Source organism: Abramis brama, assembly GCF_963993115.1.
Source record: "Abramis brama genome assembly, chromosome: 17".
Lineage (NCBI taxonomy): Eukaryota > Metazoa > Chordata > Actinopteri > Cypriniformes > Leuciscidae > Abramis > Abramis brama.
This window is the reverse complement of record NC_139979.1, coordinates 25,043,138-25,070,840: the sequence shown is the minus strand read 5'-3', so window position 1 is coordinate 25,070,840 and position 27,703 is coordinate 25,043,138. Positions and strand designations below refer to the sequence as shown.

General features: G+C 37.8%; 1 protein-coding gene across 4 annotated transcripts in view; it reads right to left on the bottom strand.

Moving 5' to 3' along the window:
- Nucleotides 1-27,703, bottom strand: part of trak1a (trafficking protein, kinesin binding 1a) — a 76,843-nt gene that overhangs the window by 11,545 nt on the left and 37,595 nt on the right. For 3 of the 4 annotated variants that reach the window (XM_084088583.1, XM_084088584.1, XM_084088581.1), the window contains 10 exons: nt 13,847-13,923; nt 11,710-11,826; nt 8,533-8,633; nt 8,241-8,349; nt 6,683-6,761; nt 6,267-6,397; nt 5,151-5,225; nt 4,780-4,917; nt 579-655; nt 85-318 (listed from right to left, as the gene is read on the bottom strand). In XM_084088583.1, the coding sequence (XP_083944709.1) occupies nt 85-318; nt 579-655; nt 4,780-4,917; nt 5,151-5,225; nt 6,267-6,397; nt 6,683-6,761; nt 8,241-8,349; nt 8,533-8,633; nt 11,710-11,826; nt 13,847-13,897 (1,112 nt within the window). In that variant the 5' untranslated portion in view covers nt 13,898-13,923. Of the gene's footprint in view, nt 1-84; nt 319-578; nt 656-4,779; nt 4,918-5,150; nt 5,226-6,266; nt 6,398-6,682; nt 6,762-8,240; nt 8,350-8,532; nt 8,634-11,709; nt 11,827-13,846; nt 13,924-24,878; nt 27,695-27,703 lie in introns of those variants that run through there. The other variant, XM_084088582.1, reaches the window with a different exon arrangement.

Below are 27,703 nucleotides of genomic sequence, written 5' to 3'. Positions count from 1 at the left end.
ACTATAGTTAAGTAAACATGCACAACACATTTCTATCATATGCTTCAAAAACGTATGGTGGAAAATCATGTTTGATGCTCTTACCCATCTTGAGGTGAGTGGGTTTCCAGAAGCATACTGTTAGTGCGGTTGTCCATTTCAACCCCGTCCCCTCCGTACATGCTCGATCGGGGCGTGCTCAGACAACTAGAACGCCTGGAGTTTATGCAGGACGTCATATTGGACCCTGGGATGTTCATAGGGGACGGGCCCATGGAGCGTTGCCGAACCGTCTGGTTGATGTTACGCACCGTCTCGAAGACACGTTTTGGGTGCAACCTGAAAAAAAAGTGAAGACAATCACTTTTTCCCATTTAAGCAGATTAGACGGATTACAATGTCACCCTTGGAGGATTTGAAACTACAAACAAAGCTGATGAAAATGTTACAGGAAAACATTTTAAACATCCAGTACTATGATTTGTATTTGAAATGTACAAATCTATATTTTATATGAATCTAAATTTGACTCTGCATGCAAATTCATAAATTAATATGAGACATACAGGCAGGACACAGGAAATGACACACAAACATACCTTTGTTCCTCTACGTCTGGATCAGACATCTCAATCTCTTTCCTCATGGTGCCTTCAATTTCAGCAGCTAAAGAGTCCTGTTACACACAGCACACAAACACACCGTTAGCCAGAGGAATAAAAGTGATAGTGTATGTATTTATCATTATTTGTGTATTTATTTTTTAGAATGTTCACATATTTGTAGTCTGACAAAGACTCACAAACACATACTAGTGTCCTGCTTACTGTGTAGGACACACTGTCTACTGACAACTATTTCATGAAAACATTCGGGGATGTAACATGACCTCATCTCCATGTGTACTTGTCTTATAATCTTGGAAATAAAAATGATTATTTATATTTTCATATATATCTATTTTCATATATATATAAAAATAAATAATGGCTGTCAATAGGTTAAATTGTTTAAAAAATGGTTTATGCTTAATTTCACGATAAGTGTGCAACACGTTTAAAACATTTATTTTGTCATCATTTGTTATATCCAGCAAAGTGAACCAGGTGATTCTCACAAAACTATTTTCTGCAAGCTTTTCAAGGTAAATTTAGGTCTTTTTAAAAATGGATTATATAAGGATTCCATATAATTTACAAATTTGCGCACACCAAAGCAACCATAAAAAAAACCTTACTGGTAAAAACGTTTTAGAATTCACAGTGTATAGTATGTGTACAGTGCAACAGCAAAGAGTTATAGTTTAGACAAGTCAAGCTGCAATCCCGAACCAGCTGCAAACCTAAACCGACTGCCTTGATATGACTGGATATACTTACTACAGTACACTGATCCATTAAGAATTACTAAACAAAGCAACATACACATGACAAATCATAACATTATCCTGAATGTGTGTGGAAACAAAGTTAATGTATTGAAATGTGTCTGTGCATAAATACAATGTTCGATCAGTGCATCGAGAGCACACATACACGGTTTGTTTACGCATCAATATAATGGACTCAAGCGTGCTTACTGTACAAGTCCTGTACGTCAACGCAATCATCTTTACCTTAATTACAATCCTCATCCATCAAAACTTTACTAGCGAGACGCTGGTTTGCTTTATCCAGCCGAGAAACGAAGTTTGCCTATCATCTGGCCATGCAACGGTGGGATGTTTTGACGTTCCGTTCAGTCTGTATTTCACACAGTGTGATGCGTGAGGGCTCGCGCTTCAGAGACAATCACAGAATATGACAGAGCTCGGGTTAAAGGGTTAGAATATAAATTTCCACCAATCAGGGTTACAGGTGCTTGAGCCACTGTAGATGCTCAGTGTGATAAACTCATGACTTCTAAGATCATCTAACTGCGTGACGTGCAATTTCACTTGCTTCAGTGATTTATTTGCACTAAATTATTTTAATGCGTTAAGGATTTTGAATGAATTACATCCCTTTAACGTTGAAACATAAATATATGTGGGCAGCAGTAGATTAGGCTGCTGTCACTTTAAGACCTGACGCGAGGATTCATTATACTGTTACACATGCATCTTTCTCAACTGTATACGTTCACTTAAAACATATCTGACTGTGTTTATGTGAATACTCGCCAAGACCAGCATTTTGACATTTTATTTTGTGTGTATTTAATAATAATAATAATAACTATAACAGGGATTAAAGTGAAAAAAATTCTTCTGACTGAAATTTTTTTTTAGGCCAAGTCATATTCCTTTAACTTTTTACATAGTCAAGACCAATAGCGTTTTAAGGGGAGACGTTTTAAACCGCTTTAATATTGCCAGTAGGCATATTTTAAAAGCTATTTTAATCTATGAAAACGAGGCAGGGAGCATGTGTAGGCTACTGTAGAGCACGAACGGCAGCATTGTGACTAGCTTCTGATTGATGGTGACCTAGCACTTTTTTACCATTATTGCCATATTGAAGTCTCCTGTGACATACTGTGCAAAGACACGTACCTGGCTGTTTGATTTTTTTAGTCCACAAACTAAAAGGCTTGCCATTCTCCCCCCATTTCGCTAAGCCTTTCCCTTTACTTAAACTTTCGTTAAGTAAAGGGGAAAATATTATATATAGGCAAATTATAACACGTTAACACAAAATTTGTTAACACACACAAGTACTTTTCCCCTTTACTTAACATAAATTGTAAGAATATAAAGACTAGTAATAAATAAACATTAGGCCTATGCTAAAGCTATTAAATAGCAGTCCCAAACTAGTTTTTGTTAATACAAAGTTGGTATGAGCCACTACAGTCATTTAAAAATATAAAAAATAATACAAAGAAAAATAGTGGCATTTTGGGGTTAATATGGAAACGACAGTTACCATGGCGAATACACAATATTAACAATAACTGTTAATGAAACATGGAAACTGCTCCTGGTGAATAGAATGAAAATCATCCCTGCATTACTTTTATTTCGGGTAATTTACAACGTAACGGCGTTGCATGCTCGTAGTTTCTTTTGCACTAGCTTGATCAGTGAGGCGATACAGCGCGCGCCGCTGCATTTGCGCGTGCAATTGAGTGTGCGCTACGAGAACAGTAACGGCTGACAGGACAAGAAAGTCCGTTTTTCTGAGGTGAAAAACTATATTTCAGCGTATACTCATGTCACTGCCTGGTAGTTCCTATTGTGCTGGGTTTTCTGAAGTAGTCATGATTCGCCTCTAACATGCTCTAATAAACACGCATGCAGAGTGGAAAAGGAGGAGCGGAGGCGCGGGGAGCAAGGATTACAGCGCAAACTATATCGATATATGCGATATGGTCTAATTCCATATCGCATTTCAAAAATATATCGATAAATTTTTTACATCGATATATCGCCTAGCCCTACCTGCATTATAAGTGTGTCCATGGTAACTGAAATATAGTTATTCTAACTCAGCGCACAACTGTAGCCTGACATGCACTTTCCGTGAGCGGTAATTGAAAACCCGGAGTGGACCATGAGCGAAGTGATTACAGAACGCTTAGAATGGAGAGAGGAACGTGCTTTTGCTCCACTCCAGGCTTTGATCACATCCCCCTCAGTAGGGTGAATACACCTCGTCTTTCCTTAATTTAAGACCTATTCAAACTAAAATTAAGACATTTATTACACTTTTTGAGAAATGAAATCCTATTTACGGCCTTAAAATTATTAAAAGTGAATTTAAGACATTAAGGACAGACTGGAACCATATTGACGGAAATCCGTCATAGACCTGCTGCAATTAACGGAAATCCGTCGTAGCGACGGAGAACTTTAATCCCTGCTATAATAATAATAATAATAATAATAATATATTTTTGTAATAATAATATTTGTTGCATTTATATGGCGCTTTTCTAGGTACTCAAATCGCTTTTACATATGGAAGGGGGAATCTCCTCAACCACCACCAATGTGCAGCATCCACCTGGATGATGCAGATGGCAGCCATATTGCGCCAGAATGCCCACCACACACCAGCTTATTGGTGGAGAGGAGACAGTGATGAAGCCAATCAATATATATATGGGGTTGATTAGGAGGCCATGATGGACAGGGGCCAATGGGCAAATTTGGCCAGGATGCGGGGGTTAACCCCTACTCTTTTTCCGAAGGACATCCTGGGATTTTTAATGACCACAGAGAGTCAGGACCTTGGTTTAACGTCTCTTTGACAGTATAGTATCCCCATCACTACACTGGGGCGTTAGGACTCACAGACCACAGGGTGAACGCCCTCTACTGGCCTCACTAACACCTCTTCCAGCAGCAACCTGTTTTTCCCAGGAGTCTCCCATCCAGGTACTAACCAGACTCAACCCTGGTTAGCTTCAGTGGGCAACCAGTCTTGGGCTACAGGGTGACATGGCTGCTGGCTATTTGACTGTTTAAGCGAAATAAGCAGCGGAAAAGAACTCAAGGCAACTTTAAATGAGCACAAAATCAGCGGGGAAATTTTGCACAATACGTGGAATCCCCAGCTGAAATTCAAGCCCTGTAACACCAACAAAGTGTAACACAAACAAGTGAGTGAGGAGAGGCGGGTTTGTGCGTCAACTCGCTGTCAGAGAGATGGGAGAGCGAGAAAGCGGAGCTGGTATCGTGTATCTATTCTGCGGGAAACGAGTATTGGAAGCGTTTTAGGTATTTCAGTATCGATATGTTTCGAAAAATCGATATACGAAAGAATACAAATTTTAATAAAATAACAATGTTCTTTTTTCTTGTTTTCTGTGTCTCACCATGGGGAACAGGCCGAGTGAGTGGAATCGTCGCGGTGTACTGAGAGGCAGCGTTTTATTTCTGAAGTTCTTCAGTTCCTCCTGAGCTTCATGAAGCATCTCCATACACTCAGCATACTTATCCTCCAGCTCCCTCAGCTAGAGAAAGAAATCGATAAAGACTGAGATAAGGAGACTTACAGCAGGTAAAAATAGCAGTAAAAATAATTTAATCAGTCATATATCATGGATTCAATTCAAATCAAATAATTCACATCTATTTTTTTTATTATTATTAATTGTTAAATGGTACTGTTTGAGTTGAATTACAGTTTGCGAATATGCTGGTAGAGATGTGGTACATTGGTACACATTGTGTGTGTGCATGTTACCTCTGCTGTTAGTGCTCTTTGGGCGTCTTTAGCAGCTCCCAGGTGCTGGGTGAGCTCTTCATTTTCTACTGCATACTGAAAAATAACCAACATTTCACATGAATAAGTGTGCTGCTTATAACTGACAGTACAAGCTAAATGAAATGAGATCCAATTAGAAAACAAGATTACATTTCATGAATACATTTCATATTATGTATAAACACAGAACACAATAGCTTTAATTCAGCTTATTTTTAAAATAATTGTGTTTAACATTGAAATTTCTGGTGAAAAACTACATTACCCGTGATGCTGTTGGTGCAGATTACACTAAATAAGAAAGTGAAAAAAAAAAAACAAGCTCCAAAATAGCTCTTTTAGCTCCGCCCACTCCAATGAAGCACTGTGAATGATGTAATCGAGTTGATCTGATTATATATGAAGAGTTCAGAAGCAAAAACCTCTGAGTCCGTCTGAAACGTTTTCTTTTAAATGAGCATTTTACCAGGCTACTAGGTTTAGTAATTTCACTTTAATGGCAATGAAAAGGTTATTAGTCAGTTATTAAAATGGCTTTAATCAAATGAATTATGCAAGGTTTGCTCTAGTCAATTTACTGGTATTTGCGCCATTATTTACGCCAAAAAAAAAAAAGCATGTCTTAAACCATGGTCATATGGAAATATCCGGCTGCGTCTGTGTTCTTTAATTTGCGGGTCGTCAGTAGATCATGAGCAGAACTTTCTGTGCTTTTTTGGGAATTGTGCTCTCACGCTAATTTGCCCTGTCCTGTTTGCCCTAAAAGTCTTGTACCGTTGTCTTTTTCTTATTTTTAAAACCTTTTTTGCTTCAATTCAAAGTTTGTAGTGTCGTGATTCACCTCCTAGACTATTTTTAGATCCCTATGGGAAAAATGAATGAAAAAAATACTTCGGGAACGAGTGCCGCTGAAAAAGGGGGCGGGCACTGTTGCACTCTACAGAACTTTACCATGCTGTATAGTTGACCACTGTGTTCCTAATCTAGAAATGTGAAAAGGGTGCCTGCAGGATGCAGCAACTGGCCAATCAGAAACAAGTATTCCAGGGAACCATGTATTAATCGTGTCTACTGGCTATAGTGAGGAGGACTCACAGATTTGGCCTTTTTCTGCAGGTCCACGATCTGAGAGAGGAGGTGTGTGATTTCCTCTTGCTGGCGAGAGGCATCCTCTGTTTTCTTAGCCAGCTCTTCTGCAATGCTGGAGAGCTGTATGTTAGCATCTCCTAAGAGTGAAGAGATACACTTCATGTGTAAGACGCCACATTCAAATACACATTTGGTAAACACAAAACGTCCCTAATCCCCATTAAAAGGCAAGTTATACAGTAGACTAACCCAGTGGAATCTGCAGTCCATGACTTTAATAACCGCACTGTTATACTACAAGAGTGGAACAATAAGGTAATGTATAGCATACATGAATTTAACTAGTACAGGATGGGTTGTAATATCAGTTTACACTGGTAGGGAACGTGATCTTTGATGGTGTAACAGATGGATCTACTCACTGAGCTCTTTAACACAATCATTTACAAGCTGTTGTTCTTTTTCTTCATACGAGATGGTCTCTGTCTCCAAGTGATTTGCCTATAAACAAACACACAATAAAGAACGATCTGAATAAACAATGGAGGTATCATTTTACATGGCTGCTCTTTTGTTTTAAGGTACTTGTCAGAGGAACAGGTCGTTAGTGCCCATATTGTAGAGCAAAACAATCTAGGAAGAATATAATCTACAGCTACAGGCAAAGCTATGGAGTTCCCATCTAACTCTGTTACACAAGCTTTTTGTTTTCATGTCACGGCCCAGTTTAATGGGGATCACATACACTGAGATACAGTGATGTCTTTAGATGTGGGTTCACTTTCTAAAATGTTTGGGTGTGAATAGGTCTTGTATGTAGATTTCATAGTCAGTGAGGCGTGGAATTACACCTGTCTACTGGGGTCAGATGCCCGACACACGTCACTGCAGATATACAGTTACAGTGAGGGGGGGAATACAGTGAGAAAGAGCTACAAGGTGGGAATAAAAGGTAATACGACCAAAATTTTATTTCAAGATAACGACATACTGCGTATTATGATATAGTACTGCATTTATACTATATATGATAAATGTTTTGAATATACACTACCCGGCCCAAAAAAAAGTGTTTGGATTTAAATATAGGCAAATGCTTAAGAGCCTATGATTGGATCATTATTGCAGTGATTATTATGTTTCTAGCATGTAATTCGTTTGGCAACGGTACTTCTAACCGTAATTGGAGTGTGTAGGAAGACACATCTAGGCCATATTCCAGGATGACAATGTCAAGATTCATTAGGCTCAAAGTGTGAAAGAACGGTTGGAAGGGAGCACGAAGTGTCATTTTCACACATTTTGACATAATTTTTTTGTGTATTTGACTGTAGAAGTCGCAAAAGAGAACTCAGTTTGGGATTGCATGCTCTTCGGGTGCGTGTCAGTCATTTCTTTATCATTCTAACGTGTCAGTAACTTTAAACAGTCTTGAGCTGAGTGGATATATTTACATACCGTGATATACACGAAATAGCCAAATCTCTTTATTTTTATATCGCATTTTACAATGTCACCACTATATACTTTATATCGTCATACCGCCCAGCCCTAAAAGCTGCTAAAGCTAAATAAAAAGTCTGAAGAGCTGGTGAATTTCATATGGGATTGATAATTCTATAATCTAAAGCTGTGTTTTTTAATATAATTATTATACAATTATTATGACCACATATTAACTGAAAGACAAGACAAATGAAATATTTTCCTTTTAAATATATATATTAAAGATGTACTTTTCCTTTCCCTTTCTCACATATCTAAGTGGATGTTATTATAGAGTTTATTATAAAGGTATTGCAGTTCTTATTTTACTAAAGCACACAGATAACGCTCAAATGTCTTTATCTGAGAATGAAGTTGGGTACATACAGTATTGTGTTTGTCTTGGAAATGTGATTGGAGGCTGTTTTGAATAATATAATGCAAAACACTGATATGAGCGGTGGAAGAATGTGAATACCGAGGTCACTCTCTCACCTCTGATCGCAGGCTGATGTTCTCTTCCTCCAGGTCCTTGAGTTTCTTCTGCAGTGAATCCAGAGGGAGGTAATCTGGGAGCGTGAAAGACGAGTCATTTCTGCGAATACTGCAAAGAAAAACCACAGACTGATGTGCTTCCTTCAGTACACAGAAATATCCTCACTGACAAGCTAGATTTGTACATTTGTCAGGCAAAAATAGAAAAAAATAGTATCCATATAATTTGAGGTATCAATCATACCCATGGCAGAAGTATCAAGTTAATAGGTTTTCTAATATATGGACTCACGGTGTGGTAGAAGCAGACTCTCCATCACTCTCCTCAGCAGCATTTGTGTAGAACTGCAGGAGTTCATCCTTCATTGAGAGATCATGACGCAGCTGAGACACCTGCATGCACACATACAAACTCGCTGTATGCTCGCAACAACAACTGTGGACTCAAATCAAGTCTGTCATTTTGTTCTGCAGTATAAGATGTTTTAGATCAAATCAATTTGATACTGCACTATTAAAAAAAGATGGTCTTTAAAAGGTTCTTTGCACATAGTAACAGTTCTCTTTCGAAAAATATTATCTTGAAGAACCATTTTATGTTGACATGATTTGTGTTACACTGTGTCCTAACCAGATGCGCTGCGATAAGATTCCAGCGACAAGCAATTTGTCTGTCCAGACCAGATGCGACATGACTACGAGACGCTACAAAATCAATCAATCAATCACAGCCAATAAGAAAAGAGTGTAGGCGGGCTCTCTCTGCAAGCGTACTGCACTCGAAACAAATTAGTAAGTACATAATCAAATTCATAAATATTATACCTTTTTAACATTAAAAATAGGTACTGAGTGGCCGAAACAATTTCTGTAACAAATTACACTTGTTTGTTCACACTGAGTCCACAGTTTGAACATTTTTGCTCCCTTTAAAGGGCTAGTTCACCCAAAAATGATAATTCTGTCAGTAATTACTCATCCTCATGTTGTTCCAACCCCGTAAGACTTTCGTTCATCTTCGGAACACAAATTAAAGGTGCTGTATGTAGCTTTTTTACCAAAACGAATCCTTTTTTTATTGCCTGTGTGTGAAGGGGTTGTAATCTCACATTAAAATTATCCACTTTGCGGGTTTTGCTTTTACCTCTGAAAGCAAGTATTCTTATTTTTATGTGAAGGTCCCGGGTCGGATTTACCGCCAGTGACGTCACCTGCATGCGCGCTCCCGAGCCTCTAGACTCGTCTAGCCTACTGACTTTGCACTAAAACAGCGACGACACTGCAACTTAGGACATGGACTTATGACTTATGCAACTTATGACATGTCTGATAACACTAAGAAACGACCTGCGCCCAGCAAAACACCGACTCCAACACAAACTCCACATATTGATAAAAAAAAAATTAAAAAAAAGTTTTTTCTGCTGAAGCTTGTAAGGCCAGACGTGAATCGGATGAACTTCGGGTAAAAAACATGGATCAACATCGGCAGGGCATTTGAATCATAGAGAGAAACCTTATCTACAAACCTAGAATGTACATTTCCTGAAGAAAATGTGAAGTTAGTGCTTGCAGTGGCGAAATTCGGCACGGTTGATAGGGTTCCATACTTATCATGGTAACATTACGAACATGGAGCATTAATTCAACGTCAAGCTGATAAAAGTAGCCTATTATTGTAACGTTGCAGTGGGAGTTTACCTGAGTTTCCAGCATGTTGTGGGATGCTTTCTCCTGTGTGTTGCGTGACGCGTCTCAGTCTGGCCGGTACCCACAGTGCTCGCTCACAAATTCGAGCATGCGTAAGAGCATGCGCTTGTAAACTTATTGGTTGCAATCTGAAACATCACCGCTAGAGGTCGCTGAAAACTACATACAGCTCCTTTAAGATATTTTTGATTAAATCTGAGAGCTGGCTCACTCCTCCATAGGCTTCTATGGGATCGAAACTTGCTGGCCCAGAAAAGTTATTAAAAACATCGTTAAAATAGTCCAAGTGACTACAGTGACTCAACCATGAGTTTATCAAGCGACAAGGAATACTTTTTGTGTGCAAAAAATCCTAAAATAACGACTTTATTCAACTATTCATTTTCTTCTGTGTGGGCCTGAGTGAATTCACGTACTGTAACAGCGCAGCGTTTCTGCTCACGCATCACACACATGACCAGCGTCGGCCAATAGTGAGCCTACGTGGTGATGTACAACCCAGAAACGCTGCGCTGTTACAGTACGTGAATTCTATTTTAACGATGTCTTTACAAACTTTTTGGGTTTGCGAGTTTCGATCCCATAGAAGCCTATGGAGGAGTGAGACAGCTCTCAGATTTCATCAAAAATATCTTAATTTGTGTTCCGGCGATGAACGAAAGTCTTACGGGGTTGGAACAACATGAGGGTGAGTAATTACTGACAGAATTATCATTTTTGGGTGAACTATCCCTTTAATTTATTTTCAAGATCTGAGATCTGAATTAGGATTGTAGGGCAGTCATGGCCTAATGGTTAGAAAGTCGAGAGTCGCAGGAATAGAAAGTCGGCTGTCACTCTCCACTTATCGCCGTTGCAGATAGTTAGGAAAAAAACTCTGATTAACATGAAGAAGATACCTTTTATCACATGACATTGTGTCTGGTTAGGACAGTTCTTTTTTAGGACAATGTTTTTAGGTGAAATCTATTTAAGACTGCACTATTAAAGAAGATGGTCCTTTAAATGTTCTTTACACATAGTAACAGTTATTTTTAGATTATGGCATTTTATGCTGGCATGGTTCTTTGTGTTAGAGTAATTGTTAAAATATCCACCTCATTATTGATTTTCTGGAGCTCAAACATCCAGCTTCACAGACTGTCAACACATTCTAAACAGGTACTTTATTTCCTTCTTAAAAATGTCTTAAATATATCTGCATGGTTTCCTACCAATCATGTCTTTTTCTCCATATTTATTTATGTTCAATGTCAATTATCATTTATTAATGTATTCAGCTAATAAACAATTTCATGGTACAAATTCCCATGTCATTAAACCTGTATACTGTGTATATATATATATATATAAAACATTAAAGACATTAAACCATTATTTAACAGTTTTTTATAACACCATTAACATTTTATATAGCATTTTCAAAGCATGATTCTTTATGGAACCTTTTAAAAAATTGTTCTATTTAACACCACAAAGGGTTCTGCTATTAGCTGAAAAACCCTAATCTGGTACTGATGGAACAATTTTTCTTGTATAATTTCTGCACCACAAGTGGCACTAAATTTAGTCTTCCATAGTTCAGATAGGATGAAGCATTTTAACAACGAGTCAATACACACATTCGTTTTAAATTCATGGTTATGTTCATGTAAAACTGGTGCAGTCATCTTTAAACAGCAAAAACAAACAAAGAAAAAAAAAAAAAGGTTGACATTAGCCAGCAGGCTTGTTTCACCTTTCCATTTTCTCATCTTACCTCTTCTCGTATGTGATCCACCTGCTCCTCCAGAAAGGCATTCCTCTCACTGAGGGTTTTGTTCTTTTTCAGCAGAGACTGGCCAATACGTGCCGCCAACTCCAAATCACGCTCTTTCTGAAATGACATATAGAGTGATGGCATAAGTTTCTGTTTAATTCACATTCACTTTACACAAGTCAAGTCAAGTCATCTTAATTTATATAGCGCTTTTAACAATGTAGATTGTTCTAAAGCGGCTTTACAGTGAAAACTCTCAAGTTCTCTCTGCTTTAAAAACGCAAACCTGTGAGAACGCCGATGGCGTACACATGCGTATTACGAGTTCAGTCTATACTGTAGGTATGCACATTTGAATATATGTGTGCGCAGGCGTGTAGTCTTTCCCTACAAACCAACCCTCAACAAACTACTTGTCTGGCCTTAAAATTTATAATACAGAATTTTATCGCTTCCGATAATGCAGTCACATCAGCAAAATGTATGCAAAATTTTGCAGGCAAAATACGTCCATTGCCAATAGTGCAGCGATGTGCAGTACTATTTGCATGAGTCAGCAAGGTAAAGAGCAGGGGACTGAGCACACAGCCTTGAGCACAGGGGCCCCTCAAGGCTCAAATCACATGGTACAGTTTGCGGACGATACAACACTGGTGGGACTCATCACCAAGGATGATGAGACCCACTACAGGAAGGAGGTTAGTATTTTGACCACGTGGTTCAGAGACAACAACCTGTTGCTGAATGTCAGCAAGACCAAGGAAGTTGTTGTCGATTTCCGGAGAGGCCACACTCAGCACCTACCACTGACCATCAACGGGGCTGCTGTAGAGAGAGTGAGTAGCACCAAATTCTTGGGGGCGCACATCAGTGAAGACCTCTCTTGGAATACTAACACTGTATCACTGGTGAAGAAGTCCCAGCAGCGCCTCTACTTTCTCCGCAAGCTTAAATGAGCGAGAGCCCCCCCGCCCATCATGTGCACATTCTACCGAGGCACCATTGAGAGTATCATAACCAGTTGTATTGCTGTGTGGGGCGGAAGCTGCACTAACACAGCTGAAAGGATCATTGGTGCCTCCCTTCCCTCCCTGCAGGACATGTACAATCTCCGCCTTACCCGCAAAGTAAGCATGATTGTGGGCGATATCAGCCATCCTGCGCACAGTTTTTTCAGCCTCCTGCCCTCTGGAAGAAGATATCGGAGCCTCCGTGCTCGTTCCACCAGACTCATGAAGAGTTTTATTCACCAGGCTGTCAGGCGGCTGAACTCTCTCCCCTCTCTTCCACCCCCCCATAATCTCTATTTATCTACACCATTATATTATAGGTCATTCTACATTTTGCATCTCACATATACTTTTAAAACCTGGGTTGCTGCTAATTCTTGTATATAGAAATATTGTACTATCTTTCTAGAATACAGGAAGTTTTCTCTCTGCTGTATTGGTTTTTAAGTATTTTGTTTTTCTTAAAAAATTGTGTGTATTGTATTTTTTTTTTTTTTTTCTATTTCTATTTTACCGCGGGTTGATTAGTGAGAAACACAATTTTGATTTCTTTGTATGTCTGGTATATGTGAAGAAATTGACAATAAAGTTGACCTTGACCAAAATTTTGCAGGCAAAATACGTCCATTGTCAATAGTGTAGCGATGTATGAAGCACAGCTCAGACAAAACTCACTTTTAAACCAAACCAAGCAGATTTCCGTTAGATTTGCGTGACCAAATTGAACATGAGCGAATCCGATCGTTTGAATTCCTATTGAAATGACTGGAATTCGCCCACAAAATTTTGCTGAGAAATGGTGAACGTGATTATACCTTCAGCATGAGGTTGTCAGTGACTTGGGTACATCATTATGTTTTACAGAAATAACTGAATATACTGTAAATGGATTAAAATATAGTTCCTTAATATCCCAGGTATTACATCTAGCTAACAATAATTTTAATCTCACAAAAACATATGGAAATATCACCCAGTGCAGGAACGCAAGATTTGCATCATACTTATGTAATCATTGACTATTTTGGTACATTGTAAGACCTACATCACATGTGAGACATGCTTTTAAAAAAAACTCTCCACCCTATTTAAAAAAATATATTTTACTCCCACTTCACACAGCTTACCTCCTCCAGGAGACGTGTAACAGCATCTATGTCATTATATGTCTTAGTCATCTGGCCCACTCGATCAGCACATAGAACTGTGGAAACAGAAAAAATGAAAAATGACAAACTCAAAGTAAACATTTCTAAGTTAAAGCTACATTGTGTTTAAAACACAAAAGTATCCGTGTGTAACATAGAAGGTGCCTACATGCTTTTTACATACATGCTCCCTTGTGAAAAAGTATACTTGAGCATACTTAGAAAAAAAATGGGGGCTCGTCCGGGATCATAATAGAGCCCTGTATTTATTTTGATTTTTTTTTTTGTGTGTGTGTGTGTATGTTAGACAACACATCAAAATAAGTGTACTTCTTTCAAGTTCAACAAAATATTAATACATTATTTAAAATGTACTTAATAAAAATATTGATTTGACATTTTTGCTGAACAGTTTTTTAAAAGTGTACTTAAATGTGTTAAGAAACAGTCATGGAATATACTTAAAGTACACTTAAGTGGCCTTTTATTTCATTCATATTTTCTGCACGTACACTAAAAGTGCACATTCAATACAATTAAGCACACTTCTTTTACACAGTGGATGACACATGATTCTGATTCTCTTTGCATTGATTCCAAAATCAGTGATATAAAAAAGTGATATAAAAAAGTGATATAAAATGATCAAATAATGATTTATAATTTGATGTACCTCAATATGCTCTGAGACTAACATTAAATAGATGTTTTTGTTCTTTTACAGTTCATATTGTTTACATGGTCTAACAAATTTTCTTCCAGAATCTAATTTTTGCTGCAATAGATCTCTTCTCCAAGGAAACATCTCCAATCCCGATTGAGATAAAACACAACTATTATCACCATCATATTTTCTCACTATCAACAGGTCAGCATATTTCAGCTTATAAATAAGCTCAGTGGATTTATAGTCACATCCAGCAGATCCTCTCTGCCTGTCTGTTTGAAGCAAAGCATAATAACCACAATATAATATTCTTACACCCTATTAAATCTTATCATGCAATATATACAGTGTATCAGGTCCAAAGATGAAATTACCAATTTTACAGATAACACTGAGCAATATAAATCGTTTTAATGACGATAAATATATGCGTCATTGGAACTCCCTTTTTTCCCCCATTATATCAACATTTTAAAGCTGCAGTGTGTCATTTCTGTGCCACTATAACCACACAAAAAAAACAACTTGCAAAATTAATCCACAAACAGTGTCTAAACTCTAAACTCACGCAAATGGATGGGGAAAAAAGGCCACAGTGTTTACACTTTTAGGGGAATGGCTGAATTTATAGTATATTTATCATTTATAATATTTAAGCTGTAATAGAAGAAGGTTTTTAACAATGAAACACTTTCATTAGCACGATAAACACTACATTTCCATAATTGCTGTACTGCTGGTGGGAAGGCCATCTATGGCACTAGACAGCATGATAATGCTTCCAACGGTTCAGAAGTGACACAACTGCAGAAGCTCTTCGAGTTAAGTGTGATGTTAAAGAATCAAATGCAAAGCAGACATTTCCATCTGCGTCACACACAGCACAGCCACAGAGAGAGCAGACTCTACCAGCACCTGAATCCAACACACAGATACTGACCTGCCAGCAACACCCAGCTATAAAACCACAGAAATATTCAAATATATCAGCTCTGTACTGTTTTTCTTCTCCTGAAACAATCAACTCTATATAACAGAGAACATTCAGTGTTATTATTTGATCATGGTTAACAATATTTATGTAGGACCTACACAAGCTTTCAGTACTGTAGGTTAAACTTAGAACTGTGAGTCACACGACAACAATGGCTAATAGGATACGGCCCAATGGTAAACCTAACAAATCCACCCAGTCTTGTTGCTGGAGTGATATTATTCTCAGATTAACTTGAGAACCACTGTTGTCTTGGTCACAAATAATACAGAACAAAGTCCTTAACAGATCGGCATTTAATAAATGTTCAACCACCAAAATCAATAATAAAAAAATCCTAATGTTAAAAATCATTCATCTATCTTCCTTAACAGAAGCTTTAACTGCATTAAATACCAGATAAGAAGGAAGAACATCATGTATAAAAATTGATTTTTATACCCTACCACTTAAAAGTTGACAAGTTGGACTAAATGTGTTTTTTTTTCTGATTTTAGATACCTTTTGATCTAAAGTTTTTAAGGTTAAATGTTTGAAATTAGTTTAGTAAAACATAAATGGTAGCAATAAAATATACACTAGATGCAAAATTTGTTAGTAAGATTTTTTTTTTAGTCAGAAGTTTTTTCAACTTCTACGTAAATATATGCTCACCAAGACTGCATTATTTGATCAAAAATACAGTTCTGCTGTAATAAATTACATTTTAAAGTAACTCTTAAAGTTTAAAATGTAATTTATTCCTGTGATGGCAAAACAGAATTTTCAGCTGCTGATTTTTACTGCTAATTTGGTGCTCATTAAACATTTCTTTTTAATAGTAATGTTCAAAACAGTTGTGTGGCATAATACATAAAAAAAAAATTGTTAGACAATTTAAACGCCAATGAATTTCTTTACAAAAATTATATTTTAATTAATAGTTTTTAAATGGTTGGCTATTTTGAAGAAAGCGATGTAATAAAAAATAACTAATGTAAAGGAAGGTAAATAATATGTATAAAATATTTAGCCTAAATTATGCAAAATTAGTCATAATTAAGAATGAGCAGGAGTGTTCAATCTTTTGACTGACAATGTATATGGCATGTTGTTATTACTAAAAAGTAATATATCTCAACACCTCACTGAACAAAATATATAGCCTAAATAATATAAATAATAACATACTAATATATACACATATCCCATATACCTCACGCCACATTTGAAGGAGGACACATTATGTACCTTTCACGGTTCAGTGGTCATCACAAGGAATGAATCTGCTTAGCAAGGTTTATTTACACTCATCTAAGATCAAGTTAGACTATTAACAGTGCTGGTCTAAGCTCCCAGGAAAGTGTGTTTCAAACTCATTTTTCCATTCACCAGCATGAGATTTACTTCAATTACCCCGGTACCATGACGCTCAACACCAGACAGAACAACAAACTCAGACCAACCGTACACAATGACCTGTCATCAGATCAACTCCCAATGCACAGAGACAATTATTCCCATAGTGTAAACCGGACACAAAGAACACAGCCAGGCATTAAAATCTCCTGCACATCTTGTTTAGTGTGTTAATAAAGGTGACTTTCTTTGTCCTGAAATAACCTCCAATAAAAGTCAGTTTGCACTCGTGTGTACATACAGAAATATTATTTGTATTTTTATTTGCAACTGTATATATAATGCATTATAAATGTATTGTTAGTTAGAGAGTTATAAATGTATTTGCTTTATATGCTTTTCCTGTGTGTGTGTGTGTTTAGTTTAAATTATAATATATATATATATATATATATATATATATATATATATATATATATATATATATTATAATTATTGTAATTATTATTAGGGTGTCTGTGTACACCAGCCTCAGGTTGATCTGGGGTGACTGTAAAATTGAACACTGCCTATAATTACATGTATAGATACATATAAATAAAATAGGAAAAAACAACTGACAAAATAGCAATAAAATAGCAGAAAAAATTAGGAATTCCTGAAATTTTAAAATGTCAAGTCTTTCATAAATAAATGTATTATTTATAAATAGTACATTTATTTACACTTACTACAATTCAGATTGTGCTATTGATATTTATTACTATTGTCAATTACTAATAATCATAATAATTATAGTTATCATTAGTATTATTATTTTCAACACCAAAGGCAATTTTCATGACATTAACAGATCAGTTTATGTAGTACAGTGACAAACAATTAACAAACCCTTACACAAGTGTGAGTTAATATTGACATTTAAAAAATCTGAATAAAATGTTGTCTAATGATATTAAAAGCAGGGCAGTCTTAAAGCAAAAAAGTGAAAATGTCAATCATTACAATAGTTATATAATGGCATACAGTACGTGCAGTGCATGCTGCCATGCATGTTGTACCACTATGAGGGCGGTCTGTGCAGTGTTGACATGATCAACCTTATGAAAAGCTCTGGGACAGTGCACTTTTATAATAAACCCAAGCAGCATGTAACCTTAATTAGTCATAATAAAAGCTAATACTTCTTCCTGAGACTTTATGATTAATACAATGAAGCTATAGTACATGATTCAAACTGAGTAACTCACTGATTTCCTTACACTGACACTAATAAAGATAATCTAACACAAATGACAGGCTGTGTGTTTAAGCTCATGTCGGATAACATGAAATAGGCAACAAACAGTGATTAGATCTGGGCAGAGAAAAGAAGAAACCCAATAAGAAGGGGAATCTGATGTGTACATTTTAAAAGTCCTAACTAAGTATGTCATCACCAACCAAGAATGGAAAAACCTGTTTAGATAGTCTTATTCTGAGATCCAAACATTCTTGAAAGCCATTGAGTTACTTTGACAGTCCGTCTCTTAATAGCACACTGATGTTTAACATTTACAAGGATCAAACTGTCAAAGGGCACAGGTACTGTACCTTGCTCCAGAGTATACGGCTCTGCATCTTCACCATCATCATCCTCATCATCAGCAGCAGCACTGTTTGAGCTCAAGTAAGATGAGGTAGATATTTCCAGTATCTCTGAAGAGGAGTCAAACTCGAAGTACTCCTCATTAGAGCAATCAAAAGGCAATGCCATGCTGTCACTGGGCTAGTTACGCCCAGACGGGCCCAGTCGTCTCAGGTACACAGCCATGAGTGAGACTGGGATGTTGGGCTGGACATATAACCTCAAAGATCAGATAGACAGTCTCTGACTGACACACACCTGATACCGGAGTCTCAATGCTCGGCGCAACCATTCAGATAAGAAACAGCAGGTGAGGTGTCACTAAAGTAGGAAGAAAAGAACGACTACATTTTTGCAGATCAGCATGCATTCATGTATAGTATTGAAAAGCTTATGAATGAAAACAATTAACAGATTGCATAAGGTTTTATGTCAAGATTATTCAAACTTGAAAGGAAATGCGACTCCCGCCCCCCTTCTGCATAGGACTGAATGGTACTTTCCACTGACGCACCATCGCAACCTATCAAGGCGTGACTGAGTTGTGTTTGACTACACCTGTTGTGTGGGCGGGGCCTGTTCATATTCCCTGGTGAAAAGATTTCACGTCGCTATAGAGAAGGCAAACAGGACATTTGACACAACAGGAACCATAAAGTAAAAACACCAGGGACAAAATGACACACCTGTTACTATACTGTGTATGTATATATATATATACATACATACATACACACATATATATACACACATATACACACACACACGCTCTAATTAAATACACACCAATTTCTTTCTTTTGAATTTGGTATAAATTGTGGCCATGTTTTGTTAGATTTACTCAACTAGTGCAAAATGCCCGTGCAAAATCAGTTTTTGTGTGTGTTTTTAGTAATTGTTGGTTTGGTGCCCGTGAAAGAGACTGTGAACGCATTGAATTCAGGGAGCAGGCTAGGTTACTACAAATGATGGCTGTGAATAAACTATAATATTCAGAAGTAAACAGTGTAGCTGACTGAGTGTTTATGTCAGAATGTTTATTTTTAAACCACAACCTTCTAAGTGCTTCTTGTACCGATATATTTAAGAAAACGCTATGCTTGAGCAAACAGCTTGTGAAACTGGCAACTACAAATGATGCCCGTGAAAGAGACTGTGAACGCATTGAATAGGATATGTTTAGTTGGTGAATAGCATAGGCTACTATTACACAGTAGCGATAACGTTAAGCGCACCAGAATCTATCTATAAATTACAGAAGTAAACAGCATAACTGACTTATAGATTCAGTTTACATCCACAAATCAATATGAATTACATCCACATCCGTCGATTCAGGGAGCAGTGCAAAGTGCCCGTGCAAAATCAGTTTTTGTGTGTGTTTTTAGTAATTGTTGGTTTCTTGGTAAAGAAACAAAATCAGTTTTTGTGTGTGTTTTTTAGTAATTGTTGGTTTCTTGGTAAAGAAACAAAATCAGTTTTTGTGTGTGTTTTTAGTAATTGTTGGTTTCTTGATAAAGAAAACTATAATATTCAGAAGGAACCAAAATATAATATTCAGAAGTAAACAGTGTAGCTGACTGAGTGTTTATGTCAGAATGTTTATTTTTAAACCACAACCTTTTAAAAATGATATATTTAACGATATCTTTAGCATTTCTCATCCAAACAACGTCAAACTTGGCACTGCACTTACTCGTGCCTGTGGCAAGACACCTGTCGAATTTGAAATCCATCAGACTAACGGTTCGAGAGATATGTGGTTAACAGACATGCACACACACACACACACACACAGACAGACAGACAGACATACAGACAGACAGACGTTTCTGTAATTTATAGATAGATTACCAATCCTACAACTATTTAAATGTAATCTCACTCATGAGTATTCATAAGTATTTTATGTAAACCGTGATTCTGCCACACTTACATTTACTTTCTTTGTATAGACGCTAAAATGTGCAATACTGATGTATAGGCATCTTCTAAAACTTAAACCATTTACGTACAATATAAACAACTTAACAGACGCACAAGTGCTTATGAATCCTTATTCATTACATGAATCTTTAATATACAATACTTATGTATAAACAGAGACCAGGCTGATTATTTCTAGTTAGCTTGCCTCATAAAACTAAGCTAAATAACATTTCTTAGGAACGTGCTAAATCATTTTAGTTCATGATAGCGCTATATGGTGATAGACTTTAAACTCCAACAACTGGAGTGTGAAGACATGAGATGTTTGATAACAGCTGCACTTCTACACTTGTGCAACTCCACCTAGTCTAGCAATGCCACATGAATCACACAATAACAATTTAGTATGCCTTGGTTTGTTGTGTTATCACTCATTTTTCTCGTTACATTGACAGAATGCAAATTGCTTATAATTGCAATACAATCTCCGGTAGAAATTCCTGCAAATGTGGGCCTTCTGACGGACTTCATTCCAATGGAAACACAATAGCGTGACAGGAACTGTGTGATGGTACAATGGCTGTGGCCGTGAAGGAGGCGGGTTGCTCTTTAGAGTGAACTTAAGCCTTTGTGCTTTAACTCCTCTGAAGGGGAAAATGGAAAGGCAAGAAAAGAGCCAGAAAATGGTGAAGAATACGGTGAAGGGGTGGGAAAACTTTAGAGGGGAGGTGAAAGAGAGAATGGGACTGGGTGGGAAATGCAAAGGAGGTCAGACGGGAATGAAAAAGAATGTGTGGGTGTGTGTGTGTGTGCGTGTGTGAGAGAGAATGTGTGTGTGTGTGTGTGTGTATGTGTGAATTCTGCTCCCCCCGCTAAAGTAATCAATATGCTGTGCGAGAGTGATAGAGAACCAAACCACAACACATAATGTGGGTCAACAAAAAGTAAAGTCCTGAGTATACTGTATCACCAGCTGTACATTTTAAACACAAACATATCATATCATCACATACACTGAGAATTATATACAGGTACAAAGCTTAAATTCTACATATTCTTTCAAGCCACAAATATTTCCACAAAACAAACAGCAAAATCCAACAACCGCTGCAGTTTTTATATTAGTAAAAACAGCAGAGCATTCTGAAGCACTTATCATGACAAACGCTTAAACTGGCTTAATGTACATAAGAGACAGTGATATTAAAAGATCAAATTCAGTATACACATTATTGATGATTCATATTATAAATACAAGCAGATGAACACAGAAAATGATCGCAACATGCTAAATTGCACATTAAGCGTTATCTTATAATGGTTTGCGATGGGAAAATGCTTAACATGAAACTTTTGTGCATTTCGTTAATTTGCTTGCCTGTATATGGTATGTTTTATTAAATTCATCTTTCCTGTAGCTTAAACAGCACGGCTTAGTTTGAGTCCCAGGGAAAGAAAGAACTGTTAAAAAAATAAGGTGAATACTGAATTTGGGGTAGCACTTTATTTTACAGTCCTGTTCCCCATGTACATACTATGTACTTATTATAGTAGTTACAATAACTGGGTAATAAATAGGTACTAACCCTGAACCTACCCCTAACCCAACCTTAACCCATGTAGTTACCTTATATTAACCAGTACTTTCTTAGGTAAGTACACTGTAAGTACAGGTAAGTGCACAAACTGTAAAATAAAGTGCAACTGTGATATTTGGTCTTCCAATATCACAGTTTTAAATGTATTAAAGGGATAGTTCACCCAAAAATGAAAATTTGCTGTTAATTTACTCACCCTCAGGTCATTCAAGATGTAGGTGTCTTTTTTTCTTCAGTTTGCCGGAAAAGAAGATTTTTAGCTGAAACCTTGGAGCTTGGTGATTTGTATAATGCAAGTCAATGGCTACAGTCACTCGGAGAGTAAAAAAAAAAACTTTGATGAACAATAAAACACGAGTCTCTGTTGTAAACAAAGCGTCAGCTCACGTATGAGTTTGCTCCCGCACATACGTCCAGACTGCCATGAACACCGCTTGCCAAGGCTGTGGATTACAGGTAATAATGTTGTAAATAATATTCAGTTTCTTGCACAGACTGATTGTTTTGCTTCATAAGACCTCAATGAATCGTCAGGAGCCATGGGTATTAATTTTGTTTTGCCTGTATATGTTGTTTTGACTCTCAAAGTGACAGTAGCCATTCACTTGCATTATGATAAATCACCAAGGACCAGGGTTTCAGCTAAAAATCCTCTTTACTGGTCAACTGAAGAAAAAAAGACACCTACATCTTGGATGGCCTGAGGGCTTAACTATCCTTTTATATCACATTGAACGTTTTAGAAGTTCAAAACCCGCTTGGAGTGCTCTTTTGGTCTTTTAATATCACTGTCTTAGTGCCTGCAACAGTCAGTGTGTTTGAAAACACGTACACATCCATCTACAGTAGCACTTCTGGACTGTTTATCACTGTCTTTACACTAGATTAAAGGGATCCATCTCTGTGGTTGGTTGATGGCAATGTGTTAAAATCAAGACTGAAAGCTATCCATAAAATCCATCACAGACCAGAAAACCAAATAAACTGCATATGCACGACTTGACACCAGAACTTGCATAATACGCTGCATGGAGACACAACATAACAGTAAATGTCTGGGATCAAAACAGAGCAGTTTTATGCACAGGATTACGTAACCATTCCAATTCTAAGGAGAAGTATTTATAAGGAAGGAAGGATAAGGTGGCCATCAGTCAACAGAGACCAATAAAACATGCAGCAAATCTAGATCAGAGTGCAGTGCTGTGATATAACCGGCTGCTTGTGAAACAGACTTCATGATGTCAACGCATCATCGATGGCTGATCTCAGATTAGCGAGAGACAGTGTTGATTAAAAAGAGCCGAGCATGACTAAATGTCTGTGTGAACAGAATCATTTCCCTGCTTTGAAATAAGGTGCACAGTGATATTAAAAAGGGTTTTGAAAGAACAACAGACAAATGAGATATGATGTCTATGAATATTCAGATATAACTGACTAGGGTGTGAATGTGGTTTAAACCTGAATACAGACAGTCATAAACTTATGTGTTTCTGCTTTCAGACTGAGACAAGTGAATAAATGTTATTGGCCAGTTCTGCTGAAAAGAAACACTTTTCAATAAATTTTATGGGTAAAACTTGGACGGACGGACAGATGGACGAATGGATGGATGGACAAGTGGCTAAACAAATGGATGGATGCATGGACGGATAAACAGATGGATGGATGGTCAAGTGGCTAAACAAATGCATGGATGGACAAATGGCTAAACAAATGGATGGATGGATGGAAAATGGCTAAACAAATGGATGGATGGACAAATGGCTAAACAAATGGATGGATGGATGGATGGATGGATGGAACTGGGTTGATGGATGGAACTGGGTGGATGGATGGAACTGGATGGATGGATGAGTGGATGATGGAACTGGGTGGATGGATGGATGGATGGCTGGAACTGGGTGGATGGATGGAACTGGGTGGATGGATGGAACTGGATGGATGGATGAGTGGATGATGGAACTGGGTGGATGGATGGATGGATGGCTGGAACTGGGTGGATGGATGGAACTGGATGGATGAATGAGTGGATGATGGAACTGGGTGGATGGATGGATGGAACTGGGTGGATGGATGGATGGATGGGACTGGATGGATGGAACTGAATGGATGGAACTGAATGGATGGAACTGAATGGATGGATGGGTGGATGGATATACAGATAGCTAACTGAATTGATACATAACGGATGGATTGATTTGACGTCTTGCTGTCTTTATTTATCCATCTTTATGGATGGATGAATGTATGGATGTATCATATGCATCTATGGATGGAAGAAACTGGATGGATGAGTGGGTGGATGGATGGATGGATGTGGGTAGATAAGATGCTATTTTGGATCTTTCTCAAAAATCATGCTGGATAACATTCATCAGGTGGAACACATTTGTGAATTTCATGTCAGCCTGAGTGGTGCTGTCTTTCAAGCAGAAGACATTATGTTCATTTTTCAAATAAACTTTTCACTCAAATTGAAACAACAACAACAACAAAAATCGGACTTGAACCCCACTGTATATATTTTTAGTCATTGCATATGCACTTATCTTTTCAGCATTATATAAAGATTGTGACTTATTAATGCAAGCCATTTTAAAGCTTTACCCTGGTGCTGAGTCTGATGCAACACAGGAGCTGAGAGGCCAGCTATACGTAGTCACCCTCAATGTTTCCTCCACCAATCTTACAGTATGTCTCAGCCCGAATCGGATTTCCATATTCTTTCACAGTCTCGTCCATGGCAGACCATGTTACCGACCAACTTTTCTGAAAGTGTTTAATTCTCATGGGTGATTCTCCCCACCCCTCTCTCCCCCTCAGTGGCAGCGGACAGGATTTTTCCTTCTTACCGTCAGTGCACTCTTCATAATACCAGTCCAGCTCGTAGTAATCCGCCTCCACAAACCTCTGCATGCTCAGTCTCCTTCAGTTGCGAGCTGGAGCCTCTCCTGTCCGGAGTCTGAGGTCACACACACATACATGTACCCACGGCCGCCCATTCTCCCAACAGCTCGGTAGCCAGATCCACCACTAACTAATCACAATGCATTCCACACACACACACAAGGTCAGAGAACAAGAGATGATGGAGAGAAAAATGCAGTGCCCCTAAAAGCCAGCAGTGTTGCGCAAGAAACTGCACTGCTATAGTCAAGGTTGTATCACACTCCGGAGGGCGGGGCTTACCCAAAGCCAGCCAATCAGAGCACACTTCATCAGAGCTGCTCTCATCATCTCTAAGCATTCGTCACAGCCCAACCCCGTCTCCTCATCTCTCTCTTGTTTCCAAGGCGCCTCCCTTTGGAGAGGTTGCCATGGCAACTGGCTCTGACTCCAGGCTGTGTTGGTGTCTGCACGTGCTCTGTTGCTTAACTTTCCCTTTGTTTTTTCCTCCTGCACTCTTCCATTGCTCTTTTCTGCCACACATATAGCTGCAGTAGTGCTGCATGCATGGGATATTTCATTTTGCTGCTCAGCTCAAGTGTAAGTGGCTGGTACAGTGATGGCAGGCTTTTGCTGTCTGCTTGCCAAAAGGAGCAGCTGACTCTCTGCAACTCACTGTGCCAAGAACAGATACAAATAGGCTGGTGAAAAAAAAAAACTACAAAAAGCCTTGGTTATTTATTCTTTACAAATGTTTATTCTTTGCTAAACTAAACAATATTGATTTAATTTGATACCATTGGTTGTTTGACTCTTCTGAACACCACAAACTATTCCTGAATGGTACAAATCATCCAATCACAAGCTTGCGTTCAGCTGTGATGTCATTTTCCTGTGCCGTGGACCTGCTATAGATGACTTTCCAGTTGCCACCTCATCGGCTGATACCAGCAGCAGGCTCATACCAATGACATCATGCTGGTTGGATAATGGATTTATGGAGTTGTGTGATATGAGGAATGATTTGGATGAGGATGACAAAGGTGAAATTCATGTCTATAATTACCAGGGGTGACCTCTGATTTAATTTTATAAATCGATTTTTTTTTTTTTTTTTTTTTTTAAACTTGTCATCAAACAATTACTATGTCTATCCTATCAGCATGAGAGGAAGCATATATTTATTCACTCTGTCAACTCACCTAACATTCCTTGACAGTTTTCAGCATCCCTCCACTCACTCTTGGCCTGTTCTTCCACAGCCTGGAATACGGGGGGGTGTACTTTGGGTTCGGGCCGATACCAAGCCCGGAGCCTCTCCTCGGACACCACGCCAAATATGCGTTTATTCTATCTGACTTATTTGTAAGTGTGAACTCGTGAAATCTCGAGCATAACTGCTCCACAACGGATCAAGTCCAGACCGAACTTCCCGACCTAAAAATTTTGTAGGCGGGGCTAAGTTCGGCTGGCATCCAGGCTACTATTGTGCATCTCCAAGCAACAAACAGTAGTGGCGTCCTTTTCTGAATGGGTTGGTTTTTAACAAAAAAGAACTTTTGCATATATTACATAACATGCACTGAGAAAAAAATGGTTAAAATCATGTTAGCCACAGTCCCTCTCCAACTCAGAGTTGGGCCTCAGTTTGAGCTATTTTTAGCTAATATGTGAAAGAGCTGTATGACAGCTCATAAGATCCAGGGCATCAAATCCAGGGCATCAGCTCCTAATGAACCAGTGTGAATAACAGACAAACACACTGTAAATCTGTGATCTACAATGTCTGATTGTACACTGTACACTGAAGGACAATAATCAAAACCAGCATTTTTAATGTCTGAAGGCATTTCTCCACTCTACTTAAAGCACTGGGCATTTTGGAACACGTTTACATAGGCCTATCCATGTAAAACAATTTTACAGGGAAGCTAAAACCTCTACATTGTTGGCTGCAATTATTTTACTATTTCAACACAGTGGTTAAAAAGACTGAGAATGTAAGGTCGACTGCAAATCTTCCTGTTAAATACTGAATACATTTTTTTTGCATGTGGTCAAATGGTAATGACCCAAGTGTTCAATCTCAAACTCAAGGACAGATCATGGCAAAGGAACTGACCTCATAGAGCTATCAGACCTATATAAACACTGGTGCTGTGAGTGACAGCAGACTCAGCCAATGACCAGCAGTGTAGGGCAGTTGCCAAGCAATGAGACCCAGTGTTGTGGCAACCAAACACAGCTGTCACATGGCAACAACTGCACATGTATTAGCCAAGTTCCTCAAGTTTCATGTAATGAAGCTTTTAAAATCTTTCAGCCATACCATCATGAAGATTCTATACTTTATTCTAGACTTATTGAAGTAAATTATGCAACAATAAAAAAATAGTTGTTTCAACTTAAAATGGTAAGTATTCATACTACCTTAAAAGTTTAGTCAACTTAAAATGTGAAGTTGTACTAAGTGATAACTTGGATATTTCAATTGACTAAACTTTTTTAATTTAAGTTAGCACAAAGACTAACTTTTTTGTTTTTGTTTTAAGTAGAAACAACAATTTTACAGTGAAATGTTCAACCAATGCAATGCTCACTGGTAACCCTTATGTAAAAGCATTGTTAAAGCATTGTTAAAGCATGTATGAATGGTGTTTATGAGTATGTGTGTCAGTGCATGTGTGAGATATTTGTTGTTACTATTTTGAGTAAAACAGTGTCAATGGAAAAAGACAACTTCATCATGGGTGACAGAGAACGAGACAGTGGATGTAAGAGAGAAAAATAG